The sequence below is a fragment of the Podarcis liolepis genome (genome assembly GCF_965112155.1).
Source record: "Podarcis liolepis genome assembly, chromosome: 10".
Taxonomy (NCBI): domain Eukaryota; kingdom Metazoa; phylum Chordata; class Lepidosauria; order Squamata; family Lacertidae; genus Podarcis; species Podarcis liolepis.
This window is the reverse complement of record NC_139562.1, coordinates 39,174,162-39,197,335: the sequence shown is the minus strand read 5'-3', so window position 1 is coordinate 39,197,335 and position 23,174 is coordinate 39,174,162. Positions and strand designations below refer to the sequence as shown.

The following is a 23,174-nucleotide window of genomic DNA, read 5'->3' as shown; positions in this document are numbered from 1 at the left end:
GGTGAAAAATTGGGACACTGTATTCCAGGGCCATGCTCCTGCGTGAGTCAAGTGACCTGCACAAGATCGCGGCCCCCCCAAAAGTGCTTTTTCAGGGTGAAATTGCAGTGCCCAAAATGACCACCATGCTCTCCCATAAAACAAATTTAAAATTCCAGCCCATGTATAAGAAAAAAGTGAGGCATGTACCTGTTGTCTCTTCCTCTCAGTTGACCTCCTTGAAACTACAGAGGCGCAATTTCAATTAGGGAAGTATCATAGTAGGGAAGCAGCCCACAAGAGAAAGAAAAAGATAGCGATTCACATATATTTTTCTCTCCTCAGTTGGATTTTTGAAGCTTCAAGGGTGAAATTTCAATTGAGGAAGCAGCAAGTGGGAAGTAGGAGAGTTTAACACCCCCTTTCCCCAGTATCATCACCTAATCCAACTTGGGCAACCCCATAGCTACTTTTCTGGTTGTTTTTGTTTTAAATGTCAGGCGACCCAAACTTACCTCTCCCACATCTAATCCCTTGTATTGAGCTGCTGCCTGGTTTGGATCAGAACTTTATATATATGGTCCAATAATCAAATGAAGTGCATTGTTTCATCTTTAAAGAATCACAAAATGTTTTATTGTCTTTCAAGTAAATAGTTATGTAGTTAAACAAGAAAATGCATCTTCCTAACCATCATCCTTACAGCAGAGATGATAATAAACTGTGTTTATTCTAGCACTAACATAGCTTTCTCTCATCTTAAAAGGCACTCTTTACTTAAAGTTCTTCCCAGTCTGAATGTGCTTAATGATGAAAAAATAAAGTCTGATGCAGAAAATGCAGATGAAAGAATGATGAAAAAAGCACAGCCAGGAAGCTTTGCAGCATTTTGTCAAGCTCAGATTCAAAAAATTGATTTAGTCAGCAAAAAAGCCACAACTAGGTTAATGTAAGTATATTCAGCATTTTGATATGCCTTTCTGTACTCCTAAATATGAGAATATGAATACATCAGAATCACATTAAGGTGAAAAGTTGCTAAAATATCTATTTCAGTTTTTATTTTACTTAATTAATTCATGCCTTGCGACACCTTTTAAAAAACAACAGTCTCAAAATGTACCAGATGGATTTAGCTCTTCCTCAAGGCTTCATAAAACAAAGCCACTAGTAAGGTTTTTAAACTAACCAGATGCTTTACTCTCCCATTAAACTAATGGGCCTAAAAACAGCTTAATTGTGGCTAGATTGCACTCACTGTGTTTAAGACTATATCAGTTGTTTCATGACATTACTTTGCTATCTACTGTTGTAGACGTATATGCATGAGGAAATTAGTACTGTATTGTCAAAGACCGTGTCTTTACTTAAGTAGTCTTCTGTAGGTGTGAAGTGTCCATGTGCTCTTACCATGTGTGCAGTGTAACTCCTCTCCTTGCATGCCTCACCACATGGATTAAGTGTCTGAACAGAGCCTAAAGTGTTTACCTCACTCAGGAGAGGCACACGAATTCTTATTTGAAGTGCTGTAAAACAAAGTGGGAAAGTGTTTGCTTAGAAGACTTGAGACACATTTGCTAAATCTCTGCTTTCCTGCACTAGACTGTTCCTTATTGTAAAGAAAAGGTAATAGGCAGAATTTCAGTTTTGTGATGTTGTCGGCAATGGTAATCTGGTCATAGGAGAATAGCATACAATTCTGAGGTGATGAGGTAAAATTCTGACTGAAAAGAAATGGGTGTGATTTATAATGGAAAGGGGGGAAGCTGTCTGGTTAAGATAGACCACTTGTGTCTTATCTATCAGTTAACTGTTCTTTTACATTATGAAAAATGTTAAGATATATTTTAATTTCTGAAATGGGCCAGCATTATTTATTTAATTTTCATATGTGTGCTTCTGAAGAGAATCCACAGAGACTAACAACAAAACTGAAAAGACATGCATTGGACTACACTGTAAAACAATCAAAACAACAATAATGAGAACCGTAATAAAAATAGTGCCATTCCACAAAGAAAATGGAATCTATAGAAAGCTGCCATTATAATGAGTTAGACTACTTGACCATGTAGCTCAGTATTGATGACCTGTGACTTTCTAGAGTTTCAGACAGCATTCTTCCACACCTCTACCTGCAGATTCCAAGAACTGAACTTGGAACACTTTACATGAAAAACATGTGCTTTGCTATTGAGTTCTCATCTTTCTCTAATTTCCTGATGGTGTGGTATATATATTTTTTTAAATATGGAAAACAAATTTCATATAATGAAATCACACATGACCCCCCCTTCTATGTGTGCCTAAACCAATCTCTGTTTCATGTAAATTAAGTGTCATGTAGCATGATCCTATGTTTAATTGAAATAAGCCCTCAGGCCATGCAGCAGGGCTTGCTCCCAGATAAGAGTGCATAAGATTGCAGCCTTAATGCAACATGCCTAATGAACAGCATAAAAACTAAGCAAGCTTCTTGTCTGTTTGACATCTCACTAAGTTATGAGGCCCTGTAGGTATGACCTCAAGTATGTAAACTGCCAAAGGTAATCATTGCTAGATTTCCTAATCCATGTTTCATACACTAGAGCTGCTCAATTAAATTGTGTTGTTCCTGCTTTCAAATTCACTATACCTAGCCTACCCATGTTTAAGAATTATGTGCTTTAAAAAAAATTAATTACTCTGTCTGTCAGTTAATCTTTTCACACTTAGTTGTAAGTAGCTATGCTAAAATGCACTTCCGTTTCAGTGTTTTGGCTTTCAACAGGCTCTTGTACAGATGCTTGGAAATAAAAGACACTAATGGAAGTTGAAACCCTTTTAAACAGTTATAGTTTAAACAGATGAAAATGGCATAAAAGCTTATAAAAGGAAATATAACTGAAGAAATATAAACATTAAAACTCTTTATGGAGTTAAAGGCCTTTTGCAAACTAGACTGGAACAATAATGATATTAAAGTATATGTCAATTTATATAGCATTACTTGATGCTTCTTTGAATATGTACTTGTCACATCTTTTACTTTTCTTTATATAATACATATTATCTTTTTTAAAAAACAAACAAATCCAAAATGCTTTTGTTTGTGAAGCAAGATAATATCTCACCATCTTTCAAGTAAAAAAGCACAACATAGTAAACAACATTCAACTTTAAAGTTTGTCAGAATTTCCATAGGTATAATAAAAAATATCAAGTTCACTTAAAGTAATATTGCTTCTTTACATAATGATATAATTAATGTTGAATAATATGTACATTAAGCTGAAATGTTAGAATCCAGCATCACCTCTTGTCTTATTCTTGAATGGTGATGCAAATCATTCTCTCAGAACTATTTCGTATTGCAAAATTACCTGAAAGCTATATCCAGCCCTCAAGAGCTTTGGTTCTTTGCAATCCTAGAACATTACAAAAATTGAACTTGGGGCACTTTACATTAGAAATAACTAAAACTAGGCTTGTAATTCTAGAGATTCACTTGAGTGAAACCAGCTTTACAGTCTCTACATTACTGTATCACTCAGTAATGTATTCTGCAATACATTGAAAAGTAGAGAAGGCAGCAGAAGTGCTCCCTAGATAAGAAAAGATTGACTGATGAAATATTCTGTGTTAAAGCATCTTCTACCACATTTGGGATGTTTTCAGTTGAAATTGCATCACTTAATATGTTTTCTAATACACATTCTAGTGAATTTTACAACTTTAATGTAAACTGAGTTTCATTTCAAAGTAACATCCCACGTCTGGCCCCTTATAGAGTTCTTCTGTTTGACAGATAAACCTACTCCATTTTCCATCTCTAGTCTTAGAAGGAAGAGATAAGTGGAACAATACCATATCCTATTAACTGTTTATGAAAATCTGTATACTACCACAGACATTTTTTGCAACAGTGTTCCAAAAATAATAATACCGAATTGTTTCGGTTAATGCTTGATCTTGATAAAATAAAGAATAAATCACTGCTCCATGTTTTCCAAAGGCAGAGTCTTTTTGGTTGTGCCACAGCCTTTATGGAATTCTCTCCTAAAGGTAGCCTGACTGGCCCAATCTTTTATCGCTGTTTGGCAGACATTTGGAAGCTAGCTTTGCAGGAAAGCTTTGGAAATCCAAAGTTGCTACTGATTTTGCTTTGCACGGGAAGGAGATATAAAATGCTTTTAGTTTATTGTTGTCTGCTGATTTTATATAATTTATGTGATTCTCAAGTGTCTTTTCCTGGTTATTTTAGATTTAATATTTGTGTTTCTTATTTGGAAGCCACCACATTGGCTCCTTCAGACAAAAAGGGAAAGGTGCATAAATAACTAATTAACAGGTATGGTGTTTTTTGAGGGGAGGGATAAACAGGCACAGTGACACATTATACCTTATTAAGACCAACCCAAGATTACATGTCATTAATTTGACATGTAAAAATGAAAAGAGTAATATTCTAGCCGCGTTGGTGAAATAGTGATATATGCACATTTAAAACCTACAATTTCAAAATCAAAGTATATGTTTTATGGTTTTATAGAATAGGTGCTACCCTGTGTATTAGAATATTTCACATATTTCTATCAGGAAGCTTAATTCTGTGAAATTTCTCAGATCTTCAGATGTTTCTGTTTATGGCTGTAATCTCTAACTAAAGGAGAATTTGTATCTATTGGCCCCATTGAGGGTCTCAGCTGGTCATATGTCCATCTTGGACAGAAATTGTTCCAAACCGGCATTTGCGCCTGATATTGTTGAAACCTTGGGGGCTTTTGCTCTCCCCAGGGAGGCTTTTTCCCTGACCTATGGCTAATTAGACAATCTCTGGTCTTTGAAACTGCAGGGAAGTTATTATTTTTGTTTCTTATGGGGCAGCATAACTAAAATTTAGATGGGGGAAAGTTTGATGAGTCATTATTTTAAAACCAATAGATGTTTTTTAACATTTTTCCTTCCCAAAGTGAATTCTCTGCAGATGCTGTACAGCTCCAGTGTTGGTATCTTAAGAAGCTGATGAAGCTAAGTAGTGAGCATCGTTACGCACATGAATATGGAGTTCTAAATGCTACTGAAGGAGAGGAACCAGGAAAACGGACAGATCCTTTGAACCAAGAAGCCATTAACATCACAGAGCAAAATAACTTCAGTATAAGTGGTGTAAAACAAAATAAGCAAGACTCATTCATTATGGCTGAAAGACGGAGTGCTCCTGGCCACACTCAGGCTATGTCTGTTAACTCTTTCGTGACAGTGTCTGGAATGGGGGAAAATGGAGAACACAGACAAGAGGACATTATTCAATATTCCCTTAATCACAATGAGGAAAGCAAAGATAACGTATTAATCAGTCTACAGAGAAACACGTTCAGCAAGCAAATGAGGGAAAGCAATGAAGGAAATTCTCTTCAACATTTTGACAGTTCACAAAAGTAAGATTCAAAGGTCAAAACACTTTATTATGGAAACATAACCATATCACTGTGTAATCTTAATGCGGATAAGGGCATGACTGGTTCCATGTACCAGATGATCTTTCAGAAATAATCATCATTCTATAAAGTGACTGTCAAAACTTATTTTCTCCTCAGTTTATATATTTTTCCCTTAATAGATAATAAAAATAGTTTTGCTCCAGTACTCAGTAAATAATTAGGAAGGATTGTTATGTCTATTTTACCAGCACAACATCATGATCTGCAAGCACAGAAGCAACAACCCTGAGGTAGGGCATCACTTCAGGGTCCTTGCTTCTGCATAGGACACAGCCATCTATTTTTTGCTGTAGATAGTCATTTCAGAAAATCATTGAAAATCCCAAAGGTGGGTATGTGTGCATGTGTCACTGCTGGTAGTGTCTCCTTCAAATGCTGTACTAAAGATTTTGCAGAAATATGGGGCTAGTTTTGTATGGAAAACTGATGTACCTGAGAGATGATAATAAGCTGTTTCAGTATGGTCTCCTCAAAGTTTTAGTATAATAGGATGTACTTGCTCAGCTAGGAACACCTTCATTACTACATTGCTGTGTGATTATCTATGACTTACGTTAAATAACAGATATTCATATCTATAGAATCTGGTTGCCTGTAAATCATCTTGGATTTCCTTTCAGAATCTTGTTTAACTTTCTTTTCATTCTAGTTTGTAGGTTGCTTTTCTGATAATCAGTTCACCTTATATTAGCCTAGACCTATTCTCTCACAGGTTATCTTTATAACTGTCAAAAGTTATATGCTATTTTATGTGAAACGGGTGAAGCAAAGTATCATCTTAAATGATAGTGTTAAATAGTGTTAAACTAAGCAAGGTAAGTATTTTACAGATATACGAATAACATATTCCAAGCCTCAAACATTCCATTATCGAAAGCATACCCAAATGGTAATCTAATGCATTGATTCAGTTGTCAGACAATCTCACTGCTTGTGCGTTTACCATAATAAAACCTGTCCAATTTAGAAATCAGTGGACTTTGAAATGGGTTAGGGATAGGCAGTACTATGGCTGCAATAAGCCTTCCCGAGGCTTTTCTCTGAGTTTACACAGACCTGTGTTGTTGCCATGTGGTAACTCATCTATAAACGATTTTTTGTGTGGGAGGGAAAGCAGGGAGCCTTGGTTCCTTTATGTAGGGTAAAATTACAGACCCACTTACCATGTTATGGCTGCTTTAAAATTCCCCATCCTGTGGCTATCAGCATATATATATCTGAACACATGATGAACAGACAATTGTCATGTCCCATAAGAACTTGCAAATTTAGAGAGAAAGATGTGTGGGTCTGCTTGGGACACCCTGTGGCTAGACAGGGCAGACAAATGTCCATGCATGCAAATAGATCTGCCATACACACAGTTTAGAGTGGGCATGACAAGTGTTTTTTATTATTTTACCTATCATAAAATATCAGTTTTTGAACTAACTTGTTAAAGTCTAGTTTTTAAGACTAAAAGATTAAACTTACACACCCAGAAGGGTATAATGGCTAGTGATATCAAAACTTTCATATTTGATTAGGCTTGCCATACATCAGGAAAATTTCTGACATGTCCTAGTTTTTGGATGCAAAAATAGCATCAGCGGGGAATTGGCAAAATGCCAGGAAAACCCAGATGTATGCCAATGAGCTGAGAAAAGCAGTGAAAACAGCTCAAAAAGCTATTTTGGGTGGAGGTTTCCCCAAGAAAGCTCAACGATTTGGGTTTATTCCCAAAAAAAGCTGAACAATTTTGCGGTCTTCCTAACAAAAGCTCCACCTATACCCTATATTTCAAAAATAATTTGATGCAACTGATGGCATGAACTCTCAGTCACTTGTGCTTAATTGTCATTTATTGCTATAAATATTATTATTGGGGGGGAAATGTTAAAGCTTGTCTAACTCTGTGATTCTGCACTGTACACTTAGATTGCCTACATGGGCAATGCCGTGATGATGTTTATTATTTGTTTTTATGAGTTGCCTCTTATAATAAATTATTTAGGCACTTTTACAAAATAAATAAGCATAAAATATAGTAGGAATCATAGAAGAGTTGGAAGCTATCCCAAAGGTCATCTAGTCTAACCCCCTGCAATGCAGGAATTTCTCCACATGGTTCCCCGTCCAGTTTGAAACCTTACTGGGCTCTGCTTAGCTTTGCAAATGTGCTAGCAGTTTTATTGCCATATTGCTAATAATAAAAACATACTACAGTTAAAATATGTGATAAGCTTACAAGACCAAATCAAATAAAAACCGAATCAGACACTTCCATTTCTATGATTCTGTTAATATTTTGTCAGTAGTTTCTACCTTGCATTGGATGTTTTGTCCAAAATAAAAATATGTATTCTCAGGCTGTACTATAACCCTCAAAGGTGGTGTGTGTATGGTAAATTTGTGCAGATGCCACAGATCCTGCCAATTTTTCTAAAAAGCAGTTATTTTTGAGCAGGTTTAAGATGTATAACATAATAAGAGTTCTGTAGTATCATGCTATTAGTCATTTTCCTTCTCAACCTGAAGGGCTCTGCTTGTCTTCATGACTGCTTTCTTTGTTGCTTTTCTAGTCACACCTCATACTATTATGGCGAGCTATATGGTCTTACTGTATCAGTAATCTCTATATGCTTGCTAATACAAAACTACCAGACTTGAGCTGTCTGGTGAAATTTCATTCCTGGGCAAAAAGAAGCCATGTCATTGTGCTTCCTTTTTCCATCTAACTGAACATTGACATATTTGCATTAAGTGATATATGAATAATAATATGTTGTTGTTGTTAGGACCGAAAAGTGCCGTCGAAAAAATCATTCAACGCGCCCCCCCCACATTGTGATAATGTGTCTCCAACAAAACAAAATCACCATACAAGATATAATTCCCTCCCTTTCCACTACCCTGAAATTTTGTGTGAGTAATTCAGTATGTGCATGTGAAATATAATAGAACAGAATTTCATGTGCCAAATCAGACATAATATCCACCATGCTGACAGGCACATGGCCCAAGGGATTTAAATGTGGCTGGTAGAAACAAAATGCTATGTGCACAGAAAGTCCAGTTTTCCATGTGCAAATCTGCTGTTGCAGCCATATGACTGTGGGTATATATTCCTAATTGTGAAATAATTTTCATTTACAATATCTGACATCATGTAGATTTCCACTCTTATTATTATAATAAATTAAATAGAAACCTCATGAAATAAGCGTGGATCATATTATGGCTCTGAACAAAATAATTTTAAAATAGAATGCCTTTGGAATAATCTGGCCGTTTTGCCTCATCCTCCCTTTTCACTCCTGCTGCTCTGCATGAAGAAATCCTCAGCCACCAAATTTCTTTTTCATCCCAACCCCACTCCCAATTTAGAAATAGTTTTGCTCACAGCAGGAAGTACATAGGACTGGGCTAAATATTTCCTTCTTTATGTTATTCCTTAGTTATTTTGTCAGTCGTTGTATCATCTTCAGCTGTTGTTCTTTATTACTCCAGTTTTCCTAATAATAATAACCATAACAACAATAATAAACAACCATAATTCTCCATATTGTAGTGGTTTATCCATCAGCCTTCCTCTGCATTCTGTGTTGCAAGTAAATGGTGGGTGGTGAAAGAATTTTTTAAACTTCCAAAATCATCTGCTGTCATTGGCACTGGTCACAACCGCTGAGTACAGTCTGTTATTTTTCTGATATTTCTAGCTTGGCAGCCACAGTTATCCAATCACACTGGCGAAGCTACTGTGCTCGTAAAAAGATAAATTTCTATACGTGGCAACATCTGGCTGCAACTGTGATCCAGTCTAATTGGCGAAGCTACTATACCAGGAAAAAGATTGTCAGCCTAAAGAAGGAAGATCACCATGATTCCACGGTCAAGCATAAAGCTGCTACTAAGCTTCAGGTCAGTCTGCAGTCTTTGAGAATGGATGCCTAACTCTCTCACATAAGCTTGGACCACCACACAACCTGAAAAAACATAAAGGCAAACAGAATCAAGCACTGGACATTACCTCACAGAGTCAATCCACCAAGCAAACTTTCTTTGGTTCTAAACTGGATGCAACTAAATGATGCAATTTCACCTTAAAATATACAATAAAACTAAAAGAGACTATAAAATTTAAAGATACAGTGGTACCTCGGGTTACAGAAGCTTCAGGTTACAGAGGCTTCAGGTTACAGACTCCACTAATCCAGAAATAGTGCTTCAGGTTAAGAACTTTGCTTCAGGATGAGAACAGAAATTGTGCTCCGGCGGCGTGGCAGCAGCTGGAGGCCCCATTAGCTAAAGTGGTACCTCAGGTTAAGAACAGTTTCAGGTTAAGAATGGAACTCCAAAACGAATTAAGTTCTTAACCAGAGGTCCCACTTTACAATTTAACCATATATGTGTGCACATCAGTGGGTGGGGGAGCCCTCTCCTCTGCCTACTAGGGGCTCATATAATGGATCAGTATAGCCCAGGTTGGGTGCTCTTCGGTAGTTCTCCATGGGGGCAACCTGATCTAAGACTAGACATCACTCACATAGAGAAACACAAAAACAGAAGGAAGTCTTGTAGTCCTTTAACGAGTAAAGCCGTATTCAGGCATATTATACCTATCTTGTTTTCCTCCAACAGGGCTAATGTAGGAACTCTGTTATCCCTGATGATTGGCTAGGACTGCTGGGAAACGGAGCCCTGTAGAATCTGGAGAGCCAGACCCATGAGTTGCCCATTCCTTCTGTAGGGCTTGCTTTTGAAAAGTTGTTTCCATTACGTTGAAGGGTGGTGGGACTCAAAATAGTGACTGGGAGCCACATGCCTGATAACTAAATGGTGACTTCATATTCAGTGTTACATGCTGGGGAGAGACAGGACTGACTGTTGATGCAAACATGTTGCTGGATTCAAAAGCCTTGCAGCTGATCTAGGGAAGGGGGGCATAGCTCAGTGATAGAACACATGCTTTGCACACAAAAGGTCTCACATTCAGCCCTCAAGCATCTCCAGTTAGGAACAGGAAAGGTTCCAGTATAAAACACTGGAGAACTGATGCCAGTCAGTATGGACAAGACAGCTAGATGGGCCAATGTGTCTGACTTGGTACAAGGCAGTTTCTTTTTAAGTTTGCAATTGGGACATCAAATCATGCTTTGTTAAACTGATGTTGGACTCCAATTTCCAGAAGCCCTATAACTCAAAGATAGTGGGAGCTGTAGTCCAACAGCATCCGGAAGGTTACTTATTATCCACCCCTGCTTTAGACAATCAAGTTTGCATTACTGGTTACTGGCACTATATGGTTAAAAGGGCTACTTGCACTGATTTAGTTCCACTGAATTTCCGTGACATTTCACTAGTGTTAAGAGTTTTGTGAATCATTACCTTATGGTGCAAATAAAAATGTCATCCTGCCTTCTAGCCTTAAAACAACCTTTTGAGTATGCTAAGACTTCTTTTAATCTTTTTTTTGGGGGGGGATAAATTAATGTTGAAACCAGAACTTCAAAATATCTAAAACCCAGAATGTGTGTGATGGAAATTCACCTGGGTTCCAAAAGTGAAAGAGAGATTTGAGTCCTTTTTTTATATTTCCCCCTGGATTCTGAATGTGAACTTTCAGAAGGACCAAAATCAAATGCACAGCCCCAAACTTAGTAAAGCACTACAGCTAAGCAGGACAACAGAATTTCTACTTAAGAGTTTCATTGTTAGTACTATTTAACAATATGTCATGCTACAATTAATATGCCCAAAGTATCATTATTTATATGCTATTTTTATACAGATTTAGGGAGGAGGCAACGGTAGTGCCTATTTTCAGTTATGCAGCTAGAATGTTCTCAAATTCAGAGCCACATAATGTGGTTTTATGTTATCTCCTTTATTACAAGCCATTATTTGTTCTCTTATTAGTGGTTCTCTTGATGCCTTTCCTCCCTTTCATTTTTTGTGTGCGTTTGTTTTGTTCTTTGTCCTTTCTCCTTCTCATAACTTTCTTCCATAAATTAAATTCTTCCTTTTAAAAAAATAGTCTAGAGATTGCTAGTGAAGGTGAAAATGATTGGCCTAAGTTAATTGCTGATACGTCTGCATACGTTGTCAGGTGTAATCAGTGAAAATTTTTATTTAAGTGTATTTTTATTTTTGTGAAAGTTAACACTTAATTCTTTTTCGTATATCTTCTTCCCCTAAGCTTATAGTAGGTCCTGAAGGGATTGTCAAATAATTAATTAGTTGACCTTGGTTTGTAGTTGAGAGGGTTTTAGGATTCCATTCTGCTTACTCGAGCCAAACCTCCAGAGTATTCTGAGCTCTAGACATATGCTGATATTTAATTTGTCTTGTAGTTTTAAATGTCACATAAAGTTCAAAAAACAGATCATTGAGCTATTACAGAAAAAGAACTACAATGTTTTATCTTCCTAATGGGATAACAGAGAATCTGGATTTGGATTTGATCTATGGCCTCATATAACATGCTTTACATTTTTGTTTAGGCACTCTGGAAAGGTTTCCGTCTGCGAAAGAAACTGGCCAGTGCTTTGGCAGCTGTTAAAACTGATGAAGCTGATGATGACTATAGCGAAATAGATGTGGATGACTTTATGTTTGATGAAGTAAGTAGAGTTGTTTAATATTTAATTTATAATTCTAAGTTATTTGATTGGTGCTAAATTGGTGCAGGTGCTAAAAATATGATTTAAATGTAAGAAGAAATGAATTGATTTTAAAGTTTTGTCTCCTGGCAAATAACTGGAGAACAAATCTATTTATTTCATCTATTTGTTTTAATTTACTTTTAATTTTCCTTATTTTTATTTGCAAAATGTAGACTCGGCTTTTTGACAAAATCCTTCAAAAACTGGTTTACATTCTTTTAAAATACAAACCTGTTGGTAATTTTTGAGCTGTATTAGTTTCTTGCCCTATAAACTGTTCTATTGCCAGTCATGCTAATATTGTGACTCTTTTCATGGAATGCTGAGCAGTACAGCAAAATACCCATGTGTAAATAGGTACATATAGAAAAGCTGCTATTTTTATCATAAAAATATTTTCTAGCATCTCAATACTTCAGTTTTGCATGTATATATTCACTGCAGTTTTGAAATTTTAATATTTGGGGTAAGGAGTGCTTCTGTAGATGGGTGGCTCTGATACAGCCCCTTTTGTTTAGTATTCCATTTTTAGCATATAATTATTTAGTCTTATTTACAAGAAAGGATATATTGAACTATGGTGGAAAACAGGTCTGATAGTTGTTTTACAAGCAACAATGATAAAATTAACAAATTCTACTAAACAGACTAAAACAAAGAGGTAATTGAATTCTGAGTAATTTAACTCTCCTGTCTCTTTAGACATGAATGAGTATAATTGCCTTCTAAATTTAAAAAGTTTAAGGTGAAAAGAAAGTGGAATCCTGCAAAGTCAGAATATTTATGTGATCAAACAGTAATATGAGAGTTTCAGATGGAATAGATTAAAATTGCTATAAATTATTTCTGATGATGAAGGATAAATAAAAAACATGGTCCCCCCCAAAAAAACTGTTTAGGGAATTGCTTATTAATACAATAATGATCAATACACTAATATTTCAGTTTTAATATAAACAGGATATTTATGCAACATTGATAATATTTTTCTAGTATAACTAGAATTATAGCTAGTAGCTACAATTGAGTATAAATCAAAAATTCAAAACTACTGCCAGGTCTCGCCCCTTCCCTAAGTGACAACCTTTCCCAGCAACAGAGCACTCTTAATATGGGATTCTTTTCCCACTGGTGTTAATTGTATAGTCAATGATAAGAGTGGCATTCAAAACTCACAGCTAATTCACAGTGATGGAGTCTGACTAGAGGTAGCAAACAAACGAGTTTGGTTGGATTGCCTGTTCATGTAAAAAACATTGTACAAAGATAATATGATGATAACAATCTCAAAAATCTGGCTACTGATCATGTACGCTATTTCCTGCCCTTCACCAGCAGGTTCCATGGTGGGTTGTAAAAACTGAAAATTCAGTACTAAAAAAATGTAAAAGAAAAGACAGTCACAGGAATATGATGGGGCCTTAAAACACACATATCAGGTGTCAAAGGTCACAGTAAACATCATTCCCCTAAAACTATAAAGTAAAGGTGGCAGTCAAACCTCTGTGTAGAATTCCTGGTCACTGCCACCCAAACTTCTGAGGGAGGCAGAACAAGCAAAAGGACCTCCTCTGCAGATATTGATACCCAAGAGGCTATCTACAGAATTAACTGTCCTGAATTCCTTTTCTAGAGATTGATTTAAAAGACCCTTCAAAGACAGGTTTTTTGTTTGTTTGTTTTTTTGTATTTTGATGGGAAAGAAGTTGTACACCTATAACTAGAGTTTGAGGGCTTTACTCATGTCTAATTTAGGAGGGTGGGATCTCTGTCCCTTTAGATGGACTCTAACTCACATCAACCTCAACTAGCACGGCCAATGCTCAGGGACGATGGCTGCTGTAGTCCAGCAACATCTGAAGGACCACAAGTTCCCCACCTCTGGCTGAATTACTTTTTTATGCTCTGACTACATTTCATTCTAATTATCTATTCCTTAGAGCCATTTTTAAACCAACTCTTTCATTGGGGTTATCAGCCTTCTTTCTCATACTGTGAAATAAGTGGGATAGTTAGGTGCCCAGATATATCCAAGTTATTTCTATATTGGTCCCTAAATTTTAAACCCCTTTCCATTTTAGTTCATGTGAATTTTACTTGCAAGATTTAGGCATGTTTTCCACCCATTTGTTGCAATATCAGTGGTTATTTGGGTATCTCTGGTGGCCTTTCCTTTCTTCACAATATATCATTGGTGCCCTTTAGACCTTACAATAAGAGCTTGGGAAGTGTCTGTTGGATGCTTGAAACCCACTGGGTTTAACCATTTGGCATGTTCTTACCATACAATGGTTCCCTGGTTGAAATAAGGGGAAATTATCAGAACCTGTTCAGCTCACCTTATGCACATGGTAGGATATATTTATACATTGCAGAGGTGCTTTGAGATTAACCCTCAGGAAGCAGCTCCCAAACCATTTCTGTAATATCTAAAGGGTGCCTAAGATATTAACTAATTTATTCTAATCCCTGCTAAGAGTCTGTGATGACTTGTGCTTCAATTTTATTTCCTTTTCGTACCTCATGATTTCAGCCTCTGAGAAAGGGCCAGCAAAATGTGCTCTTCTTAAGTTTCTCCATCCTGTTGTCTGCCATCAATTACAGAGCATTTAACCCTATTGTAAATCCATCATAACGTACACCCTTTTAAAAAAACCCATGACATTTATGATGTCTTTATACACAATATGAGGTAAACTGGGACCTAGTTAATCTTTTACAGCACACAGCCTTCAGGCTTTATTTTAGCCACTTCCAAAAAATCAGGAACTTGGAGAGTCATTTTCTCACTAAAGTGCTTGGACAGCCATGTGCCAAGAATGCGTTAATTCTGTCAGCATTGACTTCCAAAGTGCTTTCTTTGTGAATAGGAGCCATCAGTGCAGCTGAGATCATACTTGACACATCTATCAGTCCCTTTAAAGGGACCAGTGCAAGGAGTGATGTGTTGATTTTTCACTTTCCTTCTTGTGTAGGAGAAATGTTATTTAAAATAGATCTGGGTATTTTATTCTGTTTTAATATTAAAATTCAGAAAAGCAGTACTAAAACTAAACTAGGGGGCTTTTTTGTAGTAAAAAGCAGAAGAATGGCAAATGCATGTTTCCCACCATCTTTGTGCCTTCTGACCTCCAAAAAAATTCAGAAGCATATTGAATGTCATTTAAGGCTGTAATCATAACCCCACTGTCTGAATAGGCATTGTTAGAATTGTGTTGTAAATGTTACCTGATTTTTATTTGTTTATTTTTGCATCTGGTTAATGAAAGAATATGTAAGATCTAATAGGTCTTGTTGGGGAGACTGGGATGCTGCAATTTTTCCAAATATATACTGTAAAGGGAAAACACAGCATACAAAACACTGTTGGTTGTGCTTTTAGTTCTTTTTTATTAAATGATATACCCTTCACACATAGGCAGATGAATATAGACATTCCCCTGCTTCTTGATGAGCAAGAAGGGAACTTCTATGAGTTTCCAACAACTCTACATACACTGCCTATAGACCGCAGTCATCAGATCACTTCATAGCTTTAAATTAGAGGAGAGACTTGAGATCACATAGGGACAACTCAGTTGTCCTTGAACATGGGATACGTGAAGCTCCTGCTTGTTTGAACCAGAGACTATATTTCTTTTTGCAGGCAGGAACTGCCTTCTCCATTCTAAGAGGGGGGAAGGCCTATTTACCCAGGTTCCTGCAGTTTGACAAGGCAATCAATATGCCTCTAATTCCAGTTGCTCAGAATTACTAGTGGGAAGAGTGTTACACTGCTTCTCAGGCCCAGATTAAGAGACTCTAAGGACTTAAAGTATTTTGGTGCCCCCATATATATCTAATTCAAAATAGAGACAATAATGAACTGTAAAATATATTTTTTTATTTTCCAAAACGAAACAAAAGCTACAGTAAGATGGAAAATAATGTTTATTTTTGCATATTTACATAAATAGTGTTTATTTTTGTTCAGCTGCACCATATGGTTTATGGTAAATCCAGCAATGGAAAATTTCCGTGATGCCCCTCTTCCCTTGATGCCCTAAGCACATGCTTATTTTGCTTAATGGTTAATTCAGCCCTGCTGCTTCTGAGCTTCCTGTAGGCATTTGGCTGAACACTATGAGAACAGGATGCTGGACTAGAGGAGCCATTTCATGATCCATCAAGTCTATTCTTATGTTCAAATAAGGGGTGAACTCCTCATTAGTATTGTGTGTACTTCTGATTCTATAGATTTTAAGAATGTTTCATTCTGTTTTAATTATTGCTTGTTCTATGTTTTAGCCGTTTCTATTTTAACTGTGAGCCATCTTGAGTCCCTATCAGGGAAAAAGTGGGATATAAATAAATACAGCACCATAATAATAATCATCATAATTTGATTATTTTCTTCTACATTTTTAGTGTATGTATGTTTTCAGCTCTGTGTACCATATTGTTTTCTTATTTTTGATATAAATCACCCTCCACTGGAAGGAGTCTAGGGTGATGTACAACTAAATAAATAAATGTAAAGATAGTGTCAGCAAATTGGTGAGGTTTTCCCCACTCCTGTCATCAGGAAAATGAGGAATTGGTTCTTCTCTTCATGTTTATAAGAAGCCTTTACCTGAGCAGAAAGTTCCCTACACTTGCATTCTCACCTTTTCTCTGTTGATCATGAGTATCTGAAGAAGAATTGTCTTCATGAAGTAGCTAACTCGGCTTTTCATCCCACAAGAAATAGATTTGTCCACAGTTTGGGTAGCTTAGCTCAAGAGTAGCATGATGATGATGAAGTAAGATTATGAACCAGATCAAAAACGCATTTAAGAATGAAGGGAGTACAGTGGCAGAGCTCCTTGGCTGGATAGGTGTATTCAAGAAAGTATGCAATTTATATTACACACAATATTCCTCTCTCCTCCATGGAGCTCAGAGAAGCATATAGGGGATATTATTTGTCTAAGACCACCCAGGGAGTTTTAGAGCCATAAAAGCAGGGATTGGACTTTAGACATCTTACATCCTCATCCAACTTATTCTAGCCACACGCAACACTGGCTTTGAGGTTTAGAGTTTGTGAACGTCTAATTGTGAAGAACAGAGCTGTGCTATATGTGCCTGACATTTGCAAGTTTCAGGTTTGGTGTTTTTGTACCCAAATAGAAAAGGTATATATGTTGGGAGGGTGCCTATGGAAATGTGTGTATATATGTGTGTGTACATGAACACATGGAGATATGGCTAGCTAAGCAAGAACCTGTCATAGTTCCCTAAGGATCATCTAGTCTAACTCCCTTTGATGCAGGAACCACAGTAAAATAACCCCTAACAGATGGCCGTCAAACTTCTGTTTAAAAACCTCCAATGAAAGAGAGTCTACCATATTCAAATGTAATCCATTCCACTGTCAAACAACACAGTCAGAAAGTTCTTCCTAATATTTAGTCAGAATCTCCCTTCTTGCACTTGGAATCCATTGGTTCAGGTCCTACCCTGCAGCAGCAGGAAACCAGCTCGCTCCATTATCCATGTGACAGGCCTTCAGATATTTAAGGCTTGGCCCTCTGTTCTCCAGGCTAAACATACTCAGCTCCCTCAACCATTCCTCATAAGATGTGGTTTCAAGACCTTTTATCATCTTGGTTGCCCTCCTCTGCACATGTTCCAGCTTATCAATATCCTTCTTAAACTGTGGCACCTAGAACTGAATTGAGTATTCCAGGTAGGGTCTGACCAACACAGAATAGACTAGTACTATTACTTCCTTTGATCTGGACACTGTACTTCTGTTGATGCAGCCTACAATTGCATTAGCTTTTTTCTTTTGCTGGTACATCACACTGCTGACTCGTGTTAAGCTTATGGTCTACTAAGACCCATAGATCACAAATTACTTTTGATAGTTTTGGTCCAGTTCTTCAATCTGTTAACATCATCTTGAATCGTGCATCTATATTCTGAGGTATTAGCAACCCCTCTCAGTTTCCTATTTAAAGCTTAAATCTCTTTATCTTTGCTGTTGCCTAGTTTGCATCATGAACTGAACTAGAGAAAACCCATATTTTGTTGAAGGAAATCTTTAGCAACTATACTGCAGGCAATATGTGATTCCGTTCTCCAAAATTGCATGGAAAGGGACTCTGTGCAATCAGCATTCATGTAGAAGCCCTCATATGTAGATACATACACACACACACACACACACACACACACACACACACACAGAAGAGAAGGACTTGGACTGCTCCTCCATCGTTCTATTTCCAGACTGGCTCCTAGTCAGAATGCATTAAACACACTGACTGACTAAAAAGCTAAGAGGTTTCTCTACTGTGGGAGTAGAGAATAATTAAGAGGGCTGTTTTAATCTACTATGTATTACCTGACTTGATATGCTTGCTTCTGTGTTTTCATAATACTTAATCCATCTGTATATTGTAGCCCAACATTGTTACATACATCTCCACTGTTCTCCTGAAGTCAAATATCCTACTGCATAAAGAAGGAAGCATGTGAAACTGCAAAATAACAACAACAATATATTCTGGTGTCTCAGCACATTTTTCTTTCTGAATTGTGTTCAACAAGGGAAATATTGTTCATGCTGTGAAACTGAGAATGAAGAAAAAGAAAAAAGTACACATAGTACTTTAGGGAAAGTTGAACCATTTCTGTCTAGTTTTTTTTTAAAATCCAGTCAAATCCAAATCTTTCCCCACTTCCGGAACTAATCTTTGTGATATTCTCAATTGTAAATCTCAAGTAGTAAGGCTTGAAAAATCCAAATTTTAAAAAATACTAGTGGCATCAGAATAACATGGAACTGTATAGCTAAGACTGATGATCCCAAAATCATGTAGCCTTTATTAAAATATGAGCAGTTCTAAAAATCAGTTTAATTTTTGACCAGCATCCAAAATGTAATGTCTTTCAAAATAGGTGAAATATGACTCTGTCCCTTTACTTTTCATTAAGGGGGAAGTAACCTAGTAGTCCCCCTTTTCACCAACATGGGTTGTTCTTAAATAGGTCAATATAGAATTTCGGTAATCCTATCTTCTGGTATCCAAAAGCTCGGATAATCATCTCAGAGAAATAAATGCAACCTAGCAGTAATGCATAAATGGGTGAAAGATGTTGTAGCCACGCCATTTAGAGACTTTTTATGTGGGAGGGAAAGGTGTTGAATCAAAATGAAACATCAAAATTTTGCTGACATAGAAACAGCCTCAGCCCCATACACTCTATGCAGCACACCCAATTTTTGTGGATACACTGGTGTTTCCCACAGCATATGCCTAAAGTGTTTAAAATTTCAAATCTGTCTCTCTCCGCCCCTTCCCCCCCCCCTGTGAAAGAAGTAACAACATGTTGTTTTGGCATTTTTGATACAGTTGCTGCTAATCTTTCCATATGTGTGCTCCTTCTCAAACCCACCCATCTCACTTGCTACCCCCAAAAAAGGAAGTGGGTCCACAGCAACAACAAAAAAACAAAAGAGGAAAAAATAATGGTGATAATGATAACCATCATCATAATACTATATAGGAAAAGGAAAATTCAAAATAGAAAATTCTCTGAAACTTTCAATGAACAAAGCACAGTTAATTCCGTGCAATGATAGACTACCTGTGCTTTCTCTCTCCTTTTTTCAGGTGATCTTATTCTGTAATTGATTTTATAATTGCTTCTAGTTTTAAAATACTTTTTGATGCAGTGAATGCCTGTAGTAATTCAAGCAGAGGAGAAATGAGTTACAGGGAGGAGAATGACAATCTCCATTCTTCCCTTTCTCCCCATGTGCCTGTACTGGGCATCCGACTCTGAGCTGCCTCACTAAAAGGTTACTCCTTGAGAGAAGCAGCACATTGCTAGGATGCTACAAGTCCTTTCAGCCTCAGAATCCCCCAGATTAAGTGTGTTTACACCATGATTTGGCTCCATTGCCTTCCTCCTCCATGTAGAAGTTAGTCCTTGGGCCACCTCTCCTTGGGGACTTGGTGAATATGTTTTGGAAGCAGAAGATACTTAAGGGAAGAGAAAAGGTATGGTGAAGAGAAGAGGCAAGGAGGCAGGGGAAGAGAGGTGAGCTGGATTACTTAGGAGACCTAGGAGAAGGAAAGTGGTATGGAGGCAGCAGGGACTTGAAGAAATGAGACAGAGAAAACTACAGACAGGGGCAAGGGAGCTAAGAAGGAAGCAAGGGTCAAGGAAAAGGGTGGTTGGGCAAATGCATCCAGGAACATTTCTGAACAAATTTTCAGCATTTGTCTGGCATGTTCCTATTCTGTAATGGCAATTACAGAGAGTGAGAGGACGTTCTGTATGCTTCAATAGTGTGTTTGGTGGTGCAACAGCAACCTTTTACAGGCAGAGTTTGGATGCCAGTTGGAAAGATTAGCTCTGCAATTCCAGATGTTGCAAAAATTCCATTTGCATTTAAAATTTCTGCAGAAGGCAGCTTTCTGTGTTTAATTCTGACTCGGCTGAATAGCACTTTGAAACAATTTAGTCTAGATTATTCCCATTGGAATTATTATGGGGGAAATCAAATGATATAAATTAATCCAAAACTTCTTTTTAGCTTCATCATTACTGTCCTACAGGTGACTATTATATTAGAATAGAATGGCTCAGAATCACTGAAAGCAGCATGCAACACGGTCAAAATGGTGCTTTATAGAAGTTATCAAAACGAAACTGATATTATCCCTGCACTATTGACTTCATTGGTTTGTTGTTGTTTTAAACCAGGCTGTCATAGAGAAAGAATGGCCAGCTTTGGATTCCACCCGCTTCCTTTCACAAACACTGCTATTCTCAGACCAATTGCCCTCGCCAAAGGTAACATGTCATGGAAACTTTCTTTGTATTTGGCCTTTGTTCATTCCTTAAGGATCTCACTACACTTGGTGTGATTAATATTGCAATTTATTGTCTGAAAAAACATAATTACTTTAAGAAGCCTCTGACTTCCTCCTCATCCCCAGATGTAATTTTTCATGTTGCTTTTCTTTCATTTGCTTAATTCCCCCCCTTTATTTTTGGATTTCTTTCAACACTTTACTTCACAGTAGCAATATATATATATATGATGATGTGCCTCAGCTGCACATTTGGCAGTGGATTAAAAATTGCTAGTTGACACAGCGCTTTCAAAAACACTCAAGCCTGCAATATATGGTAACAGCTGAAGATTTTCAGAGCAGCTAAAGATCATTGAACTGTAATGTCTGTTAGCTATTTGATAATCTTTGAAGTTTCAGCTTTCTTTATGTTATGTTTAATTCTCTTTGTTATATGCAATGTGTTTTCAACAATATTTGTACTAGCAATAAGATAGAGAATGGTCATAAATGGCAGACAGTAGTGCTTAAGCATGTTAATTTTTCACTCATTGGAGTAATTAAATGCAAGCCTTACACTCTAGTCCTAAGCATGCTTCCTTCAGAGTGATTTCACTGATTTCAAGTAGGATTCCTCTCCAATTAAATGTGTTTAAGTTCAGGGTGCCAGCCATGCTTTCAGGAATGTAGTTTTAATTTGAATTTCAAACTGCTTCCAGATCATAACCTGCTCACGTCTTAGGTACATTGAGGTGGTTAAGTGCATTCCAGATTATTGCAAAATGACTGGATCTTGTTAAAGTCTGTGGCTGGGATCCAACTAAACAAAATGTGTGCATGGGGGAGAGCTGTGCACACAGACGGCTGTTTCTTTGAAGTTTCCACCAAGGATGCTTATGCTGCAACAAAGACCAGCTTTTTGGTTTAAAATGCATCTTCCTTTTGCAAGATGCAGCTGTGGTTGAAACCTCAAACAAACCTCCGACCTCACAGGGTTCTTTCCTGTGCATATAGCTTACTTGGGCACAGCCTATGAATGCAGTCTGTGTAAAATAAAAGAAGGATGGTCTGCATGTTGCTATTCTCATGGAATGATACTTTTGTTTGCTAATTTTCCTTGTCCGGTTATAAGTCAACGTGGCTTGTCACATAGGTCTATCATACCATGTAGAGTTTCATTCACCAGTGCTAGATATTCATGAAAGCATCACTCATTCACTGAGAAATCTTTTATGTGAAATTTTTCTATTTCTCCGTATTTTCTATTTCTATATTCTATTTTCTATTTCTCCATATTTTGCAATGCAGTGTACTTCTAGGACAAATCAAAGGTGCTGGATTTATCTTTTGAAAGCACTTCATGACGTGAGAGCCATATATTTCAGAAGTCATCTCTCCCTATATCTGCACTCATGCCAATTATATTTCTCAGATCAGCCCCTGCATTGTAATTTTTTTCTGTGGGGAGTAAGAAACTGTGCTTGAAGCAAAGACTTTACAGCAATTGTTCAAAAATCTCAGAAAAAGCATCAAGGCTCTTATTCTGTTGTCTCAGAAAAAGCATCAAGGCTCTTATTTTGGTTGCCAGATTTTATGACTTGCATCTGTCAAATTCTGAAAGCAAATAGAAGTTGTTTTCTTCAGTCATGTTTTTCTTTGTTTTAGGCCACTTCTAGACTGTTGCTGTTATGTAGATTGGATCCAATTGCATGCTAGCAAATTTAGGTTGCACAATTAAAGTAGATTAAAGTAGACTCCTGTCCCATTTCACCATCTGAGGTCAAATGGAGAAGTCCTCACTCCCACCCATGCTGAAGGCTTGCTTAGCTGCAACTTCTGGATTCCAGTGAGATCTCACCGGAATCCAGAAGTTGCAACTGCTTCTCCTTGTTTGTCTGGTGGCAGCAGTGGGGGGCCAAGCAGGCCCCACCTCCATGCCACCATGAGAGAAGTGAGGAGAAGAAGCAGCGGCAAGAACTTGTGAGAGCTCCACGAGATACCATGAGATTTTGCCAGAAGCTGCCGTTGCCTCACTTCTCGTCTCCTCACTTCTCTTGTGGCGGCAGCAGGGGCGAGAGGTGCCCACAGGAGCACTGCCCCTTGGGATTCCACCACCTGAGACAGCTGCCTTAGTCCACCTCATAGAAGGGCTGCTCCTGCTCTTGCACAGCACCCCCCAACCACCACCATCAAAAAAGTGAGAATTTTTGCACTATGGAAAGTGATAGGAAGTT

At 37.4% G+C, this 23,174-nt stretch overlaps 1 protein-coding gene across 5 annotated transcripts in view; it reads left to right on the top strand.

Moving 5' to 3' along the window:
- The window catches only part of LRRIQ1 (leucine rich repeats and IQ motif containing 1), a 99,279-nt gene that overhangs the window by 27,013 nt on the left and 49,092 nt on the right, over window positions 1-23,174 (top strand). For all 5 annotated transcript variants that reach the window (XR_014516533.1, XM_083463078.1, XM_083463080.1 and 2 more), the window contains exons 15-19: window positions 746-928; window positions 4,932-5,399; window positions 9,161-9,362; window positions 11,945-12,064; window positions 20,849-20,938. Coding sequence is in view for 4 of the 5 variants with exons in the window: in XM_083463078.1 (XP_083319204.1) it covers window positions 746-928; window positions 4,932-5,399; window positions 9,161-9,362; window positions 11,945-12,064; window positions 20,849-20,938 (1,063 nt within the window). In the remaining variant the exon portion in view is untranslated. The remainder of the gene's footprint in view (window positions 1-745; window positions 929-4,931; window positions 5,400-9,160; window positions 9,363-11,944; window positions 12,065-20,848; window positions 20,939-23,174) is intronic.